The sequence below is a fragment of the Pelophylax lessonae genome, assembly GCF_965119305.1.
Source record: "Pelophylax lessonae genome assembly, chromosome: 5".
Lineage (NCBI taxonomy): Eukaryota > Metazoa > Chordata > Amphibia > Anura > Ranidae > Pelophylax > Pelophylax lessonae.
The window spans coordinates 401562022-401580014 of record NC_138772.1 but is presented as its reverse complement, the minus strand read 5'-3'; the positions used below and the strand labels follow the sequence as shown (position 1 = coordinate 401580014).

General features: G+C 42.2%; 1 protein-coding gene across 3 annotated transcripts in view; it reads left to right on the top strand.

Moving 5' to 3' along the window:
- Window positions 1-17993, top strand: part of OSBPL1A (oxysterol binding protein like 1A) — a 248851-nt gene that overhangs the window by 194937 nt on the left and 35921 nt on the right. For all 3 annotated transcript variants that reach the window (XM_082258671.1, XM_082258672.1, XM_082258673.1), the window contains 2 exons: window positions 7196-7271; window positions 16388-16522. In XM_082258671.1, the coding sequence (XP_082114797.1) occupies window positions 7196-7271; window positions 16388-16522 (211 nt within the window). The remainder of the gene's footprint in view (window positions 1-7195; window positions 7272-16387; window positions 16523-17993) is intronic.

The following is a 17993-nucleotide window of genomic DNA, read 5'->3' as shown; positions in this document are numbered from 1 at the left end:
CATAAAATGGAAAATAAATATGTAATTAAAGTGTTACTAAACCCACAACAGTAAAATCAGTGTGTATATGCAGTAAAGCATGCTTGTTATACTCACTGTGGAACCTAAAGGGTAATCCTCTGCATTGTATTGAACAGCTGTTTGATCCTGTCTTCTCTGATCCTCCCCTTCTTCCACTGTTGGGATAGGACAGTTACTGGAGTCACTCTGCACATGCTCAGTTGGGTGCGTATTGTTAGGGAGTTTTGTTTTTATTTTTGTTGGGACAGTGCATGTGATTAGCACAGGGCCAATCAGCACTGTCCAGACAAAAAGTCAGCGGTACTGCATCCTGATGCAGTGTTTCTCGAATGCATTTATCTATCTATGCTTTTATTGAAGACAGTGACTCTGATTTCAGGACTACAGCATGTGTACTTCCAAAGTGAGTTTCACTTATCTTCGTGAATGGAATACAACAAAGTGAAAATTCACTCTGCGGAGAAAAACCCAAGGACAATTTTTAAAAGAATATTTTTTTTCCTGGTTTTCCATGAAGTCTGTTCCCACTACTGTGATGTGGTGGTATGCATTGAAAAAAAAAAATACTGCGAGCGTGCACTACTTATTTCAGTGCATTGTCTTGTAAAGCAAACTACCGCATTGCAACAGCACTGCAGTAAATAGAACTGCGTGAAATGTCTCTTCTGATGTTCAATAAAGTTGATGCGATGGGATAAACCTATCAGCACTGTTCATCCCAGCACACACCAGCAGTTGTACATTCTGCACGGCTTTCTTGTATAAATGAGCCCTTACTATAAAAAGTACTCTCCAACCCATTATAATATCTATCAATCATGCACATACTATTAGTTCAGACACGCAGCTTTAAAATACAGAAGTAAATATTAGCACTAATTGCAGCCTCCCCTGTTGGAATCTCGGTCCAAACATATTTTCTGGAAAGATGCTCTCTCCTTTGACACTGTCAGCTACCGCTCTCTGCTCTGGCCCTCCAGCACTTGCTGGAGTGCCGGGCTGGGGTGGGGGAATGAACGGCTGGCTCATGCGGTCAGTGGTGTGCTGAAAAACTGAGCCAGTTACCGGTCAGGCATCTGGGTGGATCACAACGTTTTGTCAGGATCTCTGCACAGCCTGGGCCAGCTCAGTGATGACTGTCAGCTGAATCTGCGTCCCCGGAAGGCAGAACTAAGTGGAAAAAAAATCAAATCTGGAGTGTCTACTTTCCAAAAAGAGGCCAATTTAGCTATTATTGTATTGGCCTGGCTTTTTCATTTGCTATGTTTTAATACCTAAAGTAAGGGACACATTTTTTTTTCCTGTGTATAGTAAAAAACGAAAACCCTGGTGCTTATTAAATACTACAAAAAAAGCTCTATCTATTTTTTTAAAAATATATATAAAAAATTAATTTGGGTACAGTTGTGCATGAGCAAGTAATTGTCAGTCAGAGTATGACAGCACTGAACGCTGAGATCAATAAGTAGTAGCTAAAGAGGGGAGGATGTTATAGGGGGGAGGGAAACTCCAAATGAATGCCTCTGGTTTTGTAATAGGTTGTGCAACAAGTTCAGAGGTTTGATGGTCAGGTGTACACAAAGGTATGGCCATACAGTGTAGCTGAAGGCCCCTACATTGGGAGATTGTCAGGTACTTACTTCTGCTACTGCTTACTGATCTCATTAGAGTTTTTACTCCATACCCATTGTTCTTAGGACAAATATAAAGATTTGGATTTCCCATCATGTTCTTTTTTTTTTGTGATAATGGTCACCAGGAAATATAGAAGGGTGAATCTCCATACTAGTGACACAAACCGCAATATAACCCTTTCCTACTTAAAAACAAGTTAAAAAAAAAAAGTTTGGTTACAAATATACATTAGTTGAAAACCATAGCACTGAATTTTTAACATTAAAATAAAGTCCACCCTCTTGTTAATTACTCATAAGATAGGTATAGGATTACCAAAAAACAAGCCTTATACTCACCTAGGTGGATGAAGCGTTGATCTGATGCTGCATCTGTCCACTGTCGCCTCTGCATTGAGAATTGCGCAATCAAGCACATCTGATCGCTCAGTTCTCCCCTCTGCTCTAAACAGAGAGTGACTGTCAGTCAGCGGCTGTCTGCTCTGCCCCTCCAGTGCTCACCAGATCGCTAAGCTGGGGAGGGAGCTGCTGACTCAGTCTCCCAGTAGTGCAAATGATGAGATTGAACCAGCTGCCAGTCCAGGAATCTGGGTGGAATCTGTAGAGTTGAGATCTTTTCCCAGCCTGGTCTGGCTGGGTGACATCAGCCGACAGCGGGTTTAGCGCGCTGTCGCTGAAATTGGGTCACAGTATAGAAGTATAGCCAAAAAAAAATCTTTGGCCATACTTCACCTTTAGGTAAAAAAATAATGAAGAATTCTAGAGCAGCAGTCACCAAATTGCATCCAATTCTTTTTGTTTAATATATTTTTGTTGAAATTTTTTTTCAAAGAAATAACAAACAGTAGTCACTGCAGGGACAGTCTCCCAAAGCAAAGTCAACAATTGGAAGCAAATACATCATGAACCAATGTAGTAGACGGATAGTAAATACCATACCAAACAGTATAACAGACCGGCATAGCTCTGTAGCACCGGGAGTGAACCGCGAGAGTCCGCCCATCGTTAAACTGCAGCTAATTAATGCTTTTAAACTGGCCTATGGGGCATTATTCCTCCCTCTGATAACAACAAGGCACTATTCCTCCGTTTGATATAAATAATGGGGCACTATTTCTCTCACAGGACACCAATAATGGGGCACTATTCCTTTCACTAATACGATAAATTAAGCACTATTCCTCCCACTGATACCAAAAGCGGGGTACTATTCTTCTGTTATTTCACTGATATCAAGGATGGGGCACCATTCCTCCCACTGATACTAATAATGGGGCACCATTCTTCCATTGTCCTCAAGGACTGGGCACTACTACTCCCACTTATACCAACAATGAGGCACTATTCCTTCCACTGATACCAATGATAAGGCAATATTCTGGCTTTTCATTTCTTACTAACCACAGGTGATTGGTCATGTTTTACTCCTTCTGCTCACTAAACCTGGTACATTTTTACCCTCAGTGACCACCAGGTCTGGGACACTGTTTACTCTTAAGTAACCACTGACAATGGGGCTTTTTCCCCGCTTGCTACAGTGATGTCCCATCCAAGTCTAAAGGACAACGAATTGGCCCTTTGGAAAGTTTGAGGATCCCTCTCCTAGAGCATCTCGGTCTCTCAGCCACAATGGGTCTCAAGTAAAAAAAAAAACACTCTCAAGGGGTTGTACAAATAAGGTTTCCCTGTCTGTGAGTCATTTGTGAATTTTGTCAATTGCATTTGTGCACAGTATTAACTACCACTTTAAAAGCATTGAGGTGGTCAGTCATTGTCTTCTTGGTGAATTCAGTTTCATTGATTTTCTGCCTACCTCCTATGCAGCAACACTCTTCAGTAAGGTTTCGCCGGCAAATTAGATTTCTCAAGTCTGTATAGCCAGGACAAAGAGTGGGTAGGCTGCTGAAGAAATTGTGGGAAGATTAGAAAGAGACATTGTTGACTTTCAGAAGTCAAAATGTTCATGCAGTTTAGGCTGAAACTGGACACAAAGATATAGAGTGGAAAGTAGACCACATGCATAATAAACATATACTGTATGCTCTTACTGCACACATCATGCAGTAGTGACAAGTTTATTGTACTTTGATAGAAAACATATTAACAACCCTTTTATCAGTTCTGCCAGTAGCCAGGGTGTTAGCCAAGGCCCATCTTACCAACAAAGGGAAAATTGGTTAGCAAACTCTTGCTTGCCTAAACAGCAATACATTCTAGGCCCTGTTCACATTTGCACTTTTAAAGTTAAAGTGTGGTGTTTGCTACATCTGTCTCTGTCAAGCTCAATGGAACTCTGAAAATTGCATCAAACATACAGCAGCTGGACTTTTTCCCAGTGCACCATAACACACCTAAACATGGACTGAACAGGACCTCTGAATGTTTTCATGCAGCATGACATTCATACCATGGAGTATTATTACTTCTCTATTGTAAGTTTTTTTTTTTTTTTTCTAATTTTACCATGTTTTTATTGAAAATGTTAATGTAAAAATACAAATATCCAGATAGGACATTATCCATTTTCTGTCCGTATGAGAGTAGGTACATTAGTGTATGACTTAACATAGCCAGTACAAATAATACAGGAAAAGTAAAACAAAACAATAAGAACAATGAGTATACAGAGCTAAAAAAAAAAAACAGTTGATGCTGGTCGTGTCCCCAGGACATCCGAACACCCCTATTGGGGGAAAACTGTTCCCGGGTGGGGGAAAATCCAACCATCTTTCTCAAGAACTGTTGAGTTTTCACATGTGGGAAAGAACAGAGGGAGACCATAGTGATGTGAACAAGTCAGAGAGCGGGAGGAGGATTGGGCTTCCTATAGGTTATACTGTATAGGTCATGGTGGAACAGGAAGGTCGTGTTTGACAGATGAAACCTTGTGATGATTCTGCAAGGGAGTCATGAAGAAATGCTCCAACTGGAGCTAAATTACCATTAGTAACACTAGTAAGGTAAACAAATAGTCAACAACAAAATAATGAAACCAAGATTGTGATACCAGAAGGGGTGTACCATGGAGTAAGTGATTTTTTTTTTTTTTTTTTTTTATCCTTTTTGACAAGCAGAAGTACAACTTGAAAATATATTTAAAAAAAAAAACTGTATTGACTGTAACGTCATTGCATATATTACCTGAATCTATTACCAACATTAAATATTAAAAAAAAAATAAGAAAATACTTTTTTTTTATTTTCTTTTAGCAGCTTAGTAGATGCCCCCTACACATTCTTATGTGGTAGAGCATTGTTCATTTCGATGTCAAATTTCAATTTAGTTTTAGTCAGTCTTTTGACTAAAATACCATTTTAAGGAAGGGGATTGGTGTGGGTCACCATGAACTAAACCTGCGCAAATGGATGTGATCGATAAATAAACACTAATAAATTAATCGTGAATTTGTGTGTTTAGTGAAATTTCTTTCACTCTGTGAGCTGCAACATAAACGTGATAACGTGAACAATTGAAAATGGAAAAATATATGGCGCTCAACAGATAAATCACAAACCACAATAGTGCTAATAACATGTGCATCAAAAATAAAGTGCAAATAATATCAAATTGTAAATCAAGTCTCTAGTGCTCCAAACATCAAGGTGTTAAACCAAATAACAGCAGCTGATGGAAAAATCACAGACTTGATAGGAGTTTATTCCTCAATGCCTCCACCTCCACAAGTTCACCCAGTGCTAGTATATGCACTGCTTACCAGAAGTACAGGACCCCTTAATTATAGGGGGTCATAAGCGCAGGTTTTATTCCTCACTTAATCCGACCAGACACTTCACAAATGTAGCGTGGTACTTGTATATGAACCAGGCACTCTCTCGCCATCGAGAGTGTATAGCCAGACCAAGGGTTAATTCACGACCAAGCCATAAGTAGAAAAAACAAGAAGGCTCTCATGGTGCAGTAATTCATGATAAAAGACCATTTATTGCTTAAAATCACACTTCCTACAATCCAGAAGTTTAAAAGCCTTGAATACAGATATCTCGGTTCCAGAGAGTGAGAACGCCGCTGCCCGCCTGCGTTCCACCAAACCGGAAGTTACGGTCTCGCGTTCCGAACCCTTGGTCTGGCTATACACTCTCGATGGTGAGAGAGTGCCTGGTTCATATACAAGTACCACGCTACATTGGTGAAGTGTCTGGTCGGATTAAGTGAGGAATAAAATATGCGCTTATGACCCCCTATAATTAAGGGGTCCTGTACTTCTGGTAAGCAGTACATATACTAGCACTGGGTGAATGTGTGGAGGTGGAGGCTTTTAGAAATAGACTCCTATCAAGTCTGTGATTTTTCCATCAGCTGCTGCTATTTTTGGTTTAACACCTTGATGTTTGGAGCAGTATAGACTTGATTTACAATTTGATATAATTTGCACTTTATTTTTGATGCACGTGTTATTAGCACTATTGTGGTTTATATATTGTGATTTATCTGTTGAGCGCCATATATTTTTCCATTTTCAAAATACCATTTTAGTTCTTTTGACTAAAATGCCATTTTAATTTTAGTCATATTTTAGTCCTCTCAATTCTTTTAGTTTTAGTCATATTTTAGTCTTCTAAAATAGTATTAATTTAGTTGACCAAATTAACACTGTCCACAACTTAATCCCAGAGATCTTTTGACAGTGCCTTGACAGCTGAAATGCTCCTGGAAAGCTCTTTTCATGCTGAGCTAATCAAAATGACCACAACTGATCACAGTTGAAAGTCAAATGGCTTTGTGTACCATTGAGAAGGTGATTTAGCTACACCTGATTGAGTTTACAAGTCATTTTTAGGAGGGGGTAATCCTGTTTTTGATTTTTTTTGATAAGTTATATCTAAAAGTTGCACTAAATAAACACAGCTGAATAAAACAAAATCTGTGTCTTCATTTTGGGCTGCAAAGGAACAAAATGTGATTATTTAATTATACCCACTGTATGTATTTTAACGCATTGCACGTAAATTGAGATCAATGAAAGTCTTTTGAAAAAAAAAAAAATCTTTATATTATTTTGTCCCTTACAAGGACCGATATGGCAGCCATCTTAGTGGGGAAGTAGAGATTGTGTAGTGAAAAGCTGGCTAGTGAGGTGTCTCCATGTCAATGACAGGGTTTATAGAAATAGATTAGTGACGTAAGTCCTGGTTTAAGGTCCAAAACTGCCCTTCACTTTCACGTTATGTGATATAGATGCAGTTTGGCTTACCCCAATCTCCTCATCTGCCTCCTCCTTGTTAGTATAGCTAGTGCAGTCACAATGATTGGGGCTGTTACCATAGACCTCCTAATGGCTGTCTAAAACAAAAATGTTTTTGTCTGTCTCTCCTGCTTCTTCTCTTAACCCACAAACAGCAAAAGGATTTGATGTATGAGGAAATAACTTGCAAAATGCATAGCAATTTATTGTGCATAAATGTGTGGCAACGCATATAAAAATGTGTTGTTGCATGTCAATAGGAAGCAATGCACATTGATTTTTTGAGCAGGCCCATAAGATTTTATCTAACTTTTTTCATCTTTTGCTTTTTCCCAGAACAAGTTTACCATCCCCAATGTTTTCCAGAAACGATTTTAGCATTTGGAGTATTTTAAGAAAATGCATTGGAATGGTGAGCATTTACCTATATATTCATTTGAAACTGCTTATGTTATTTTTCTGGTTACATTTTGAGTTTACAATGTTGTGTAAAAAAGTAAATTTTTGTTTTTCATGAAATATTCTATGAGCCAGTTTGTAATAATGTTTAATAATTAAACCCATGAACAAAAATGTAATATATTGCATCGTACAGTCCCTAGATGTGGTGGCTGCATTTGTTTTTATTTTAAGCTGACATCCTTTTTTGCAAGTGCACTTCATGTGAGCTGCACCCTAAAGAGGAATTTCCACTTTATGCCCCCCTCCTCCTCTTCTACTTATGGAACTTTTTTGGGGGTGGGCAAGCGGATATCTGGCTTTGACAGGTACCCACTTCCACTTCTGGTTGGATTGTCAAGGCCAAGGGTGTCAAACTCATTTTTATCACAGGCCGCATCAGAATTAGGGTTGCCCTCAAAGGGCCAGTTGCGTTTGTAAGACTATGTATCTACTCAGTTACATAGGACTACTCAGGAGTACACAGCATACAGAGTGCAGAGTTCAGGAATGGGCTGTGTACAGAGTGCAAGGTTTAGGCGTGTACTGCGTACAGAGTGCAGAGCTCAGGAAAAAGTGGCGTCGCTGAGAGTGCAGAGCTCGGGACCGTGCGTCGCTGAGAGTGCAGAGCTCGGGGCCGTGCGTCGCTGAGAGTGCAGAGCTCGGGGCCGTGCGTCGCTGAGAGTGCAGAGCTCGGGCCGTGCGTCGCTGAGAGTGCAGAGCTCGGGGCCGTGCGTCGCTGAGAGTGCAGAGCTCGGGGCCGTGCGTCGCTGAGAGTGCAGAGCTCGGGGCCGTGCGTCGCTGAGAGTGCAGAGCTCGGGGCCGTGCGTCGCTGAGAGTGCAGAGCTCGGGGCCGTGCGTCGCTGAGGGTGCAGAGCTCGGGGCCGTGCGTCGCTGAGGGTGCAGAGCTCGGGACCGTGCGTCGCTGAAGGTGCAGAGCTCGGGACCGTGCGTCGCCGAGGGTGCAGAGCTCGGGACCGTGGGTCGCCGAGGGTGCAGAACTCGGGACCGTGGGTCGCCGAGGGTGCAGAGCTCGGGACCGTGGGTCGCTGAGGGTGCAGAGCTCGGGACCGTGGGTCGCTGAGGGTGCAGAGCTCGGGACCGTGGGTCGCTGAGGGTTCAGAGCTCGGGACCGTGGGTCGCTGAGGGTTCAGAGCTCAGGACCGTGGGTCGCTGAGGGTGCAGAGCTCGGGACCGTGCGTCGCTGAAGGTGCAGAGCTCGGGACCGTGCGTCGCCGAGGGTGCAGAGCTCGGGACCGTGGGTCGCCGAGGGTGCAGAACTCGGGACCGTGGGTCGCTGAGGGTGCAGAGCTCGGGACCGTGGGTCGCTGAGGGTGCAGAGCTCGGGACCGTGGGTCGCTGAGGGTTCAGAGCTCGGGACCGTGGGTCGCTGAGGGTTCAGAGCTCGGGACCGTGGGTCGCTGAGGGTGCAGAGCTCGGGACCGTGGGTCGCTGAGGGTGCAGAGCTCGGGACCGTGGGTCGCTGAGGGTGCAGAGCTCGGGGCCGTGGGTCGCTGAGGGTGCAGAGCTCGGGGCCGTGGGTCGCTGAGGGTGCAGAGCTCGGGGCCGTGGGTCGCTGAGGGTGCAGAGCTCGGGGCCGTGGGTCGCTGAGGGTGCAGAGCCATGGGTCGCTGAGGGTGCAGAGCTCGGGACCATCTCCCTCCCTCTCTTCCTCTTTCCCTCCCTCTCTTGCCCCTTAATTTTGTGTATTAGTGGCTATAAAGCTAATGTGTATGCAGGCACTGTAGTGATGAGATAGCAGTAATTATTTATATGCATGTAATCCTGTTCCTGCTATTGTGTCTATTAGGACACAGAAGGTGCACGCCTCCATCTAAATAGATGTTATGCAGTCTATGCCCCCCCCCCCCCCAACCTCGTTGCTGGAATCTTCTTCTTCTGCTGCAACAGGGGTTAATACAACTGTCATCAGGAGAGTCTAACTATGCCTACCCTTTCCACCCAGCTACTTCATTCATAGAAACTGTACTACAGCTTTCTATGAATGAAACCGGATCTAAGAAGAGGATGGGTGGATTATTGAAAGTTCTGCCCCCTCCATTTATAGAACATGTTTCATTTATAGAAGCTGTGGTACGGCTTCTAAGAATGGAATTTCTGGGCAGAAAGGCTCTGCATAGTCAGGCTCTTTTGATCAGAGTCTGTGACAGCCCCTTAGTTCTATTAACCCCCACTGCACCAGAAGATTACAGTGGCAGGAGTGGGTGAAATGAGTATAGCAGGATTTCAACTAAAAGAAGATTCATCTGCACAAGGGACACAATCTACTGTTGTTAAGTTGCAGTATGTCCCTTGTGCTAATTTTTCTTTTTTTTATATTTTGGCTGCACTCAGGCTTTAAGGGAAACAGGATTTAGAGATAATTGGATTTTACTGCCACCTAAAGGATGATTTGGACACTGGCAAACCAAAAAAAAAAAAACTGTTGCTAGCTTAGTATAGCTCCACCCACTCCGAGTACAGTTCTGTTTTTCAATGGTGAGAAAAGTTTACCTGTTTTTATTAGTCATTTGTTTAAGTTTTACCAAGTGGGTGTTTATGCCTCATCTGATGCCAGCTTTGGGTGTAAGGTCCTTCAGGCAGCTCTTTGAGATACAAGCATTTCTGTTTAGTTATTGTTGGAGTATTCCCACCCCTTAGTTGTACTGCTTTTGGACATCCCTGCTGCCTCTGAATTTTGTGTCCCTCTTTTTTTTTTTTTTGTAAATCAAGTTGAATTTTTTGTTTGAGATGTCACTTCCAAATTACAAAAAAAGTAGCGAATTCACATCAGCATGAACGGCACCGTTGAACAATCATTATACATACAAAAGTAGCAAACATATAAAACAAAATGCAGATCAATGTGTCCCAACTATTTCCCTCTCCAATAGTAAAAGTCGTCTAGATAAGTGTGACCATGTTATCAAAGTGCATGTATATCCAGTAAGCGTCTGACTCAGTGGATCAATCTCTCGAGTACCATTTCCATTGGAACCAGGCCCGGAAAATCCAACCATCTGCCCCAGATCTTTTCAAATTTAGATGGGGAGCTTCTGTGCTGGTAGATATATTTTTCGAAGCGTATTATGTTACCCATCGGCTCAAGCCACATCCTAGACATGGGTAGATCAGGTGAATTTCGTGTTCTTTAATAAATGAGAAAAAAAAAATAGTATTTTAGTACCCACCATAAAATCAGTTTCTTGGAGATCGTTAACCAGTTTTTTAAAAATCCTTCCTGCCCAGGCCATTTTTCAGTTTTCAGCTCTGTCACACTTTGGTACTTAGTCATGCATGCAACACTGTACCCACAGAAATTTTACATCATTCTTTTGAGACCAAAAGTTTTCTTTTGGTGATATTTAATCATCACTGTTTTATTTTTTGCTATATAAAGAAAAAAAAAAGACTGACAATATTGAAAAAGTTAGTTTTTAGTTATGAAACTTCTATAAATAATCTTTCTTCATAAATTTGGGCCAGAGTGTATTCTGTTACATTTTCCTAATGAAAAAAAAAAACAAATAGGTGTATATTGTTTAGTCTGCAAAAGTTAGAATCTACAAAATTATGGTATCAGTCCTGATGTGCTGATTTACTATCTCATTTCATGAGGTCAGGATGCCAGGATAGTGCAATTACCCACCAAAATGACCCCTTTTTGGAAAGTAGATTGTCCAAGGTAATTAGTAACAAAAATGGGTAGTATTCTGAAGTTGTAATTTTTTTTTTTTTTTTGGATTATGAAAAATGTATTCTTTATAATTTATTTTTCTTTTTACATAGTTGTCTTTTTAATACGTTTTTTTTCTTACACAAAGCAAAGGCACACATACAATTAAATCTTAAAACACATGCTGCTACTCCTTCCGAGTATGGGTTGTGTGAGACTTTTCAACAGCCAAGACGCATAGAGGGATCCAAAATCCATTGCCCAGCTTTGAGCATTCAAGGAGCATAAATTCCACATTTCATTTCCTGAATAGCGATCAAATTTCTTGAGTCCCTGAAGTGCCAGGACAGGAGAACTCCCACCAAATTACCACATTTTGAAAAGTAAACACCCAAAGGCTTCTTTCACACGGTCCGCTGCGGTCCATTCTCTGCTAATCGGGGATCAATCCGCTGATCCCCGCAGAGCCGGCAGATGACAGCTCCGTCTCTGCTCTGTGTGCGGAGAGGGAGGTGTCAGAGCCCCGCTGCTCTCTATGGGGAATCGGATGAGAGCGGACCGCCTGTCTGCTCTCATCCGATCCCATCCCCTGGACGGATGGAAAATAGGGTTTCCATCCGTCTGGATTTCACGGACAGGATCGGATGTAGATGGCAGCGGACATGTCTCCGCTGACATCCGCTGCCCTATAGGGATGTATGGAGGATCCGATCAGATCCGGCTAAAAAACTGACAGGCGGATCAGATCGTTTGTGTGAAAGGAGCCAAAGTTATTTTCTGAATGACATAATGAATCTTTTGAAAATGTAATTTTTTGCCACAGATTTTTTGAAACTGGAAAAGAAAATTAAAATGTATTTTTTGTTACTAAGTTGTCAGGTAATAAGACAGCAGCCTATTAATTTGACTGTGATGCTGTACCTGCATTTTCCACAGGGAAAAAGTCCCTGACCCTTGTTTAAACGTGCCGCATTTTTGGATGTATGGAGGTGCCATTAAAAATTAACGGACTCCTGCGCATTTGCTAAAGAGCAGCACGTTACTGCTGGTGTCTATATATGAGGGAACACATGCAATTTAAACACACTCCCGTACCTGCAATTGTCTGAACCTGGCCTCACAGTACACCGTTTTTGATGCAGTTGGTTGATTTTTTGGATACACAAGATACAATGTCTGGTACATAATCAGTCAAACACTGAGAAAGCCACACACGTGTTGTATACTCGGAAGGAGTAGCAGAATGTTTTTTTTAGGTGAAATTCTGGTTAAATTTGCTGGCTGCATCTAAATGGCCATGAATGAGGCCTAATAAAGCAGCCAGTCACAATGTCTCCGATCACCACCACACCACTCACAGTGACGCCAGACCAGTGGCATAATGAGTCTTTTGAAGACTTCATTTTGTTGCCACACATTTTTGGAAAATGTGGAAAGAAAATGGAAATTCGTTTTTTACACAAAGTTGTCAATTTATTAAGATATTTTTCACACAGCATGGGCATACTTCCCCCGAAAACACATTCTGTTACTCCTTCCGAGTATGGGGATTCCCCAGGTGTCAAACCTTTTCAGCGATTTCACCGATCGTGTATGGGACATTGCATCTTGTGTATCACAAATATTAACCAATTGTATCAAAAACAGTGTACTGTAATAGTCGTCTCTGTATGAGTGGAATATAACTTTGTGTAGCATTACCTGTAGCAACCTTTGTTTCTATAAGCCAAGCAAGCCAAGCCTTCTGGTACATGGCTGCCCCCAGGAATGCCATGTTTGCTGGTCAGGAAGTACAGGAGGCTGAAGAAAGGAAGTACAGGAGGCTGAAGAAAGGAAGAACAGAAGAGCCCCCCCTGGTTCTAGGAGTGCAGGGATTGCTGGGACTGGTGTCTCGCCGCAACATAGTCAGTGGGACATGCAAATGTACAGGTGGCAGCCAGAGGCATGGTAAGCAAACAGGCAAAGATTGGTTTAGACAGCAGAGAGAAGCATAGTCAATAAACAGGTGGGGGTCAATACAGGCAGAGGGAATACTCCACTGGTGTGATGGCGACCAGGAACACTGATGTGGTGGCAATCGGGGACACTGCTAATGGCTGCACTGGCTCTGGTGACACTGGCATTGGTATGGCTAATGATCAGGAATCTTGTTGCTGACTGCTCTAGCTTGGCGACATTTTTACTGGTCTGGCAGCAATCAGGAACACTGTTGATGACTTACACTGGTCTGGCAGCACTGAGACTGCTGTGGCAACAATCAGGAACAATGTTGTTGGCTTAGGTTGGTCTGGGGACAGTGGGAATGGTGTAGAAGCGATCAGGGATATGGTTCCTGGCTTACACTGGTCTGGTGGTACTGGCATTGGTGAAACAGGTATCAGGAACATGGTTGCTGGCTTACACTAGTCTGGTGACACTAGCACTTGTGTAGCACCAATCAGGAACACAGTTGCTGACTTACACTGGTCTGATGACACTGCTACTTCGGTAGCAGAGATCAGAAACACTGTTCTTGGCATACACTGGTCTGGCGACACTGTAGCTGGTTTAGCAGTGACATGGAACACTGTTGCTGGCATACACTAGTCTTGTGACTCTGGGACTGGTGTGGGGGGTCATCAGAAAAAATTGTTGCTAGTCTGGTGTGGCAACAATCAGGAATATTGTTTTGCGCTGGTCTGGCAAACATTGACTGGTGTGATGGTGATTGGGGATATTGTGACTGGCTGCACTATTAGGCCTCTCTCTTTCACACAGCCATTTAGATTTGGCCACTGAATACCAGCAGCAAGATTCCTTCAGCTGGAATGACTAGAACATGGGAATAACCACTCAGCCTATATAAACGAATGACAGGCTGACAGCAGCCACCACTGTTTGCATGTAGCTGTACACAAAGCCATTTACCTGCGGTTCTGTAAAAGTCTCAGTCAGGATGCAGAGGTTTTGACAGGTGGATTCTACTGCTATTTAGAGGTTGTTCTAAGTGTTTAAGAACCATGAACAAGAATGAGAGGTAGCTGTCCTTGAGGATAAAGCAGCCATTTAAATTATTCACTGTCTGCCAAACCTGTAATCACTATAACTAGTTGTGCAGCATGTCATCAATAAAGCTGGTATCAGAATTTGCCTCTGTTAAGTGCAAAAGTTATTTGTGCTGCAATATGTTTCTGACACAGATTCTGTATGTCCAGTGCAAAGTGATGGATTCAGTCTAGTCGATTAAAAGTCTCAGACACCTGGGCAGAAGAATGTATTGAGTCACAATAAACCTGCAGTTCTTGCCCATGTTGTGAGGCTGCATTCATAACGTGACCTACTCTGCTTATGAAATTCTTTCAGAGAGCACCACAGGGCAAAAGCCATGGAGATTGGGTATGCCTTGTGTTTTAGCCCTTGTGGTTCAAAGTGAATGTACAGTTTAGGAATAAGACGTAACAATACAACACTGTAACCAGGCATATCACACTGCCTTTAATACTATATCTTTGCCTACACAGTTCACCTAATACGTGCCAATGGTGTCTCATTTTGAAGGTAGAATGAATGTGTCTGGTCATTGACACCAGGGGCAGAAAAATGTAAATATAATTTTCCTACCTTCAGAAAAAAGGTTTTAGTTTTTATTTTGAGCACATCATTTATTTAGTGCACACTTACTAAGACAGCCACAGATCAGACTAATCTTCTAGTTTAGATCAAGACATGTCTGCAATGTCCCTGGAAGAATCTTTTTGAAGAATATTCGGGCATGATCGCTGGTGGCACATATTCATGAAAAAGTCAATTCAAATGCACCACTATTATAAATACTAGCAACGCTGAAAATGTATTTGTTTTATACACTGTAAACCATCAGTATATATCAGTTTTTAGTAGATGCTAGAGAGTTAGGCAAACTTCCTCGTATCTCTCAAAAATTCCAGCAAATGCTCCACTTCCGTTTTCAATTCTAAACACCCGCGGCACCAATTTCAAGGAAATATCACTGCTTGATTTTATTTCATATGATGGACAGTGGGGATATGGTTACCCTATGTGATAGACAGGAATAAACCCAAGAACTGTGACAATGAGATCTCATCAGCACTCTGTGGAAGTGTCAGAGATACAGTTTGTGAGTTGCTGTGGGCACATACCAGCCAAATAGAGAAACATGTCTTACTAATAAAGGATAGAAATCCTATCACTGTGTCAGCAATGATAATGTGATAATAAGACCATTCTTTTTCCTGAAATCAGACTGGATTACAGAAGCAATTGCATGAGAGCCTGACATTTTTTTGGCTAACATCATTGTTAACTAACACTTTCCCTAACAAGGGAACAGAAGTGTGAAGAATAAGGTAAGTATTTGTACCTATTCCTTTTCCCTCTAGACCAGTGGTCTCCAAACTGCAGCCCTTTGCTCGCCTTTATCCGGCCCTTGGGGCACTATCCCTGCACTGACATCAACAGTGGGACACTATTCCTTCCATCGACATCAATGATGGGGCACTATTCCTTTCACCGACACCAATGATAGGGCACTATTCTTCACACTGACACCAATGATGGGGCATTATTCCTCCAACTGACACCAATGATGGGGCACTATTCCTCCTACTAGCACTGGGGATGGGGTTCTATTTCTCCCACTGATGCCTACAACTGGCACTATTTCTCCCAACAATTCAAAGTCACTATGTAATTTATTTACTCCCAGCGACGATCAAACCTGAGGCATTGTTTACTCCCACTGACTTCAGGGCATTTTCTTCCACTTACCAAAGTCCGGCCCTCCTAAGGTCTTAAGGACAGTAACCTGGCCTTTTGTCTAGAATGTTTGGAGACCCCCTGCTCTAGATAATTGACCCTAGTGGTAAATTTAACAATAGCCTGGAGTTGGGTTATAACTAATTGTTATACCAAAATTAAGGGCATCACAAAAGCTAAAGTATGTTGCATTTATTCCTTTGCTCCCTAAATGTTCTATGGTATTGTCTGTGCTTTTCCTGTACCAACAATAGGTATTTTAGCAATCTGAAAGTGAAAAGTCATTCTTCCATTTTCTAACTATGGCTAGTTTTGCAATAAACAGTTTTTGCAACTCGATTAGTGGTCTCAGCGGTTTGTTGGTTTCTTTAAATGTGTTCTGACAGTTCTGCAGTTCTGACAGTTGATAAAACGTTTATTCATACATAGCTAAAAATAATGTATGTTGGCAAAAATGTAAAAAACAGTAATTTAACATTTCATGTTTTTTTTTTATTTGTCCTATTATAGTCCTTTTTTTTAGACATACTGTTAAAACCTAAAACATATTCTCTCCTATTATAAAATACAACTTCTAACAAATTACACACACGTAATGACTTTAATAGTATCTTTATTTGTTCTTTCATGCTTTCATGGTTCTTTTCTTCACCAAACAGGAATTATCAAAAATCACAATGCCTGTTATATTCAATGAGCCACTGAGTTTTCTACAGCGCCTCTCAGAATACATGGAGCACACATACCTCATTCATAAAGCAAACCGCTGCTCTGACCCTATGGAACGAATGCAGGTGATTTCTGAATAATCTGTTTTTGGTAATATTTGAATATTATTGGGGATACAAACATGAATTATGGTTTTAACATTTTTATCTATATTTAAAAAAGAGACTGGGACGTATAAAATTGATTAATTTACTTTTTTCTATGTATTGTGGTATAAAATGGCATATGGCACAGTTGGCAAGCATTTGCTAAATGTGGCTTGTCCTTTTCATTTACATTCTGGAGCTCTTGTGTGTATTAGAAATGGTTAATTTAAAGACAAGAAAACTGGGAGAAATGTATGAACTGCCACATCTGATCTTCTAAAAATGCTAGTTTTCTGGATTTATTGCTGATCTCCTGTAACTAATACTTACCGAGAAGCCAGAGATAGTCAGGCAGCTGATATTTTCAGAGGAATGTTAGCAATAGCAGCCTTCATATTGCTCATAACACTGATTTCCTTTCATAGTGTTGTGTTTATTTTACAAGGATGGTGAAGTATGAAAAAAGTTGACATTTTATCTTGTTTAATAGAACTATGGTATCTCCTCATTGCAGTGCAGAGTGTACAAATAAAACCCCTTGGGGGGAAAATCAATAAAACAGAGGTGGCAGACCTGATCCAGAACTAGCCCCCTGGACCTCTGCTCCTATTTGGTGGGCAGAGCCTGAGCTGAAAGATTAGCTCCTCATCAGGTTGGACTAAATATCGGTAATGGATCTCCCCACTGCTGTACGCTGTCATTTAACAGCAAGGTAGACCTGATGCACAAGTCTCTCAATTTCCCATCAGGCTCTGCCTGCTGCACTACAAAATTTAAAGACGTTTGTCTGTTTGACAGACGCAGTGACCAGGGAGGAAGAACACGGAGGAAGAAGAGTCCAATATGGACCCTCAGAGTCGTAGTGCTGGTTTCTGACCGATTGAGAGAACGGTACATTTATTGGGGACAAGCAGCGACCATTACAGTACAGAGGCCTGGCAGAATTCGAAAGGATGTCTACAATATTTCCCCCCTCCCTTGTTTGTAGTTTATGTAGCACCCTACAAGGTAGGTGCTAGGCAAAAGTATAGTGGGCTTTGGCTGCCTAACAGCAGGGCTATGATTTTCAGCTGGGCTGTCATGTCTCCCAGGTGTGGCTGCTGAGAGGGGAGTCTCCCCACTGGCTCCATGAGAGGATTCTCATTGGGCAGTGGAGGAAACCCAATCAGAGGCACATTCAGGCCTGTATCTACCCCAGAAGGCAGATTCTGCCGCAAAGGATTCTGGGAGTGGGTATACGTTTGAGGAGAATGCATGACGCAACGTCTTTGGAGGGAAGCCGAGTCCCAGGTCGGAGAGTACGGCTGTCTCTCCTCCTGTCAGAAGGATCGGGTGTCTCGGGTGGTTGCCTGAGAGTACAGAGAGAGCTGCAGAGACGATCCGGTGTGCCGAGGACCAGTGGAGATAGAGGGGTTCAGTTCCAGGAAAGCATTCCAAGTTTGTGAGTACT